This window comes from Dendroctonus ponderosae, unplaced genomic scaffold (genome assembly GCF_020466585.1).
Source record: "Dendroctonus ponderosae isolate FM_Combo_2020 unplaced genomic scaffold, Dpon_F_20191213v2 Dpon_F_20191213_10, whole genome shotgun sequence".
In the NCBI taxonomy this organism is placed as follows: domain Eukaryota; kingdom Metazoa; phylum Arthropoda; class Insecta; order Coleoptera; family Curculionidae; genus Dendroctonus; species Dendroctonus ponderosae.
The window spans coordinates 741,705-743,262 of record NW_026017111.1 but is presented as its reverse complement, the minus strand read 5'-3'; the positions used below and the strand labels follow the sequence as shown (position 1 = coordinate 743,262).

The 1,558-nt window shown below is 49.8% G+C and overlaps 2 protein-coding genes across 5 annotated transcripts in view; one reads left to right on the top strand and one right to left on the bottom strand.

Annotated features, from left to right (window-relative positions):
* The window catches only part of LOC109536971 (SPEG neighbor protein), a 52,817-nt gene that overhangs the window by 49,775 nt on the left and 1,484 nt on the right, over positions 1-1,558 (bottom strand). The window lies entirely within an intron of this gene.
* LOC109536970 (probable ribonuclease ZC3H12B) overlaps positions 854-1,558 on the top strand; it is a 3,161-nt gene continuing 2,456 nt past the window's right edge. The window contains exons 1-3 of one of the 3 annotated variants that reach the window (XM_019903463.2): positions 854-1,033; positions 1,091-1,289; positions 1,342-1,530. In XM_019903463.2, coding sequence (XP_019759022.2) covers positions 970-1,033; positions 1,091-1,289; positions 1,342-1,530 — 452 coding nt within the window. In that variant the 5' untranslated portion in view covers positions 854-969. Of the gene's footprint in view, positions 1,034-1,077; positions 1,290-1,341; positions 1,531-1,558 lie in introns of all 3 variants that reach the window. The other 2 variants (XM_019903465.2, XM_048661876.1) reach the window with 2 other exon arrangements.

Below are 1,558 nucleotides of genomic sequence, written 5' to 3'. Positions count from 1 at the left end.
GACTTTTCAATTCTCTATCCAACGATGCCAAAACGAATTGGAGTGAGCGCCACTGGAGTAGCCGGCGCCTCGCAAGGTCTATGCGATGACCTTCCCCTTCACCAGGAATTCCAAGACGGTGAAGACGGTGCCGATTTTTCGCATCTTGGCCAAAATTTACACCAATTTAGGCCGATATTTGAAAAACGACTGCGGATTTTTACAGCTTTAAAGCGAGCGAATGGAATGTGAAAGGCAAAGGGCAGGTTTTTGATCATGTATGACGGACACAGACTGCATTAAAGAAGCAACAAAAATTTCTCAATCGCTCAAAAACTCAATCTCTATTCCAATCAGACTATTCTGGGGCTTCTGCTCAAAGAGGCACCGGTTTGGGCCAACTGATGGACTCTCCGAGTTCGCAAGGAATCGCCCCAATTGCCGCTCCACAGCCGGAATTCTTCGCGCTGCCAACATCCGAATTCCGTCTCCCAAATGAGGAAATCCAGTTTAACGGTCCCATTCGACGCCTCCCCCCAAAATCTAGAAATGGACTCTCCGCGCGATATTGTTACTAATAAAACAATCAGTCAACGGGCGAGTCAGCGCGCACCACGTTCTACCACTAACCGCAAATTTGGATTGGATTGGACGAGTAGCGGAACTATCGTTATCCCACCTCAACAGGTAAATAGGGAGTCTTAGAGGAGGAGGAGGAGGGAACAACGCAAATATTCCCAAGGAGCAATCGGGGACGTTAAGCTAGCCTCTCCTAGGCTTTGTCTGTCCGCTGCAAACCAGACATGGCCTAGCTGGGGTTAACTTTAAGCCCTTAAATCAGCACAGAATCGAACAACAATCGGCACCCAACTTGCACCAGTCGGTCAGCCATTCAACAATAATGTCAGCTTGAAGGGCAGTCAGAGAGTTTTTCAATTTTCGACTAAACCCCAACTAAATTATACAGTGGCCGCTGCGCGGTGCGGAGAAATGAACTCTGGACCACCGGAAAAACCCGCAAAAACCATCGCAGCTCCATCCTGTCCCAAATCAGGTAAACTCAAACAAGTGATTTAATCCCATTCTGGAATGGAACAGAAATTTATTCTAGAACTCCAAAGGAGGCACTCAAAAGAAGTGAGATGTTCCGGGAACAAGTCGATGGCCAGTTTGTGGCCGGCGCGCCCCTCTCGCAGCAAGCGAGCGCACTCCAGAGGGAGCTCCATGCAGAGGACCAGCAACAAGCGCAAGAAACCGAGCGAAAGTACAGCGGAAAAGCCGCTGAAAAAGAGGAATCGGCGGTCCAAAAGGTGACCATTTCCTGGCTAGTGAGGTTTAAATTACAGCAAAAGCATCTTGAAGGCAGCGAACCAGCAAAAGGGCGGAGCACATTCTAAGTGCGTCAAAGCCGGCAGAAGAGCCCGAGAAAAGCGAGTACCAAAAGCGGCTCGCCTGCTTGGCGAAGTTCGGTAAGAACTTCTACTGCGCGTCCGTAAAACCGAGATCCGGCTTAAGGCCGATCTACATCGACGGCAGCAACGTGGCCTTCAGGTGAGCAACAGCACAGCCTCAAGCCTGT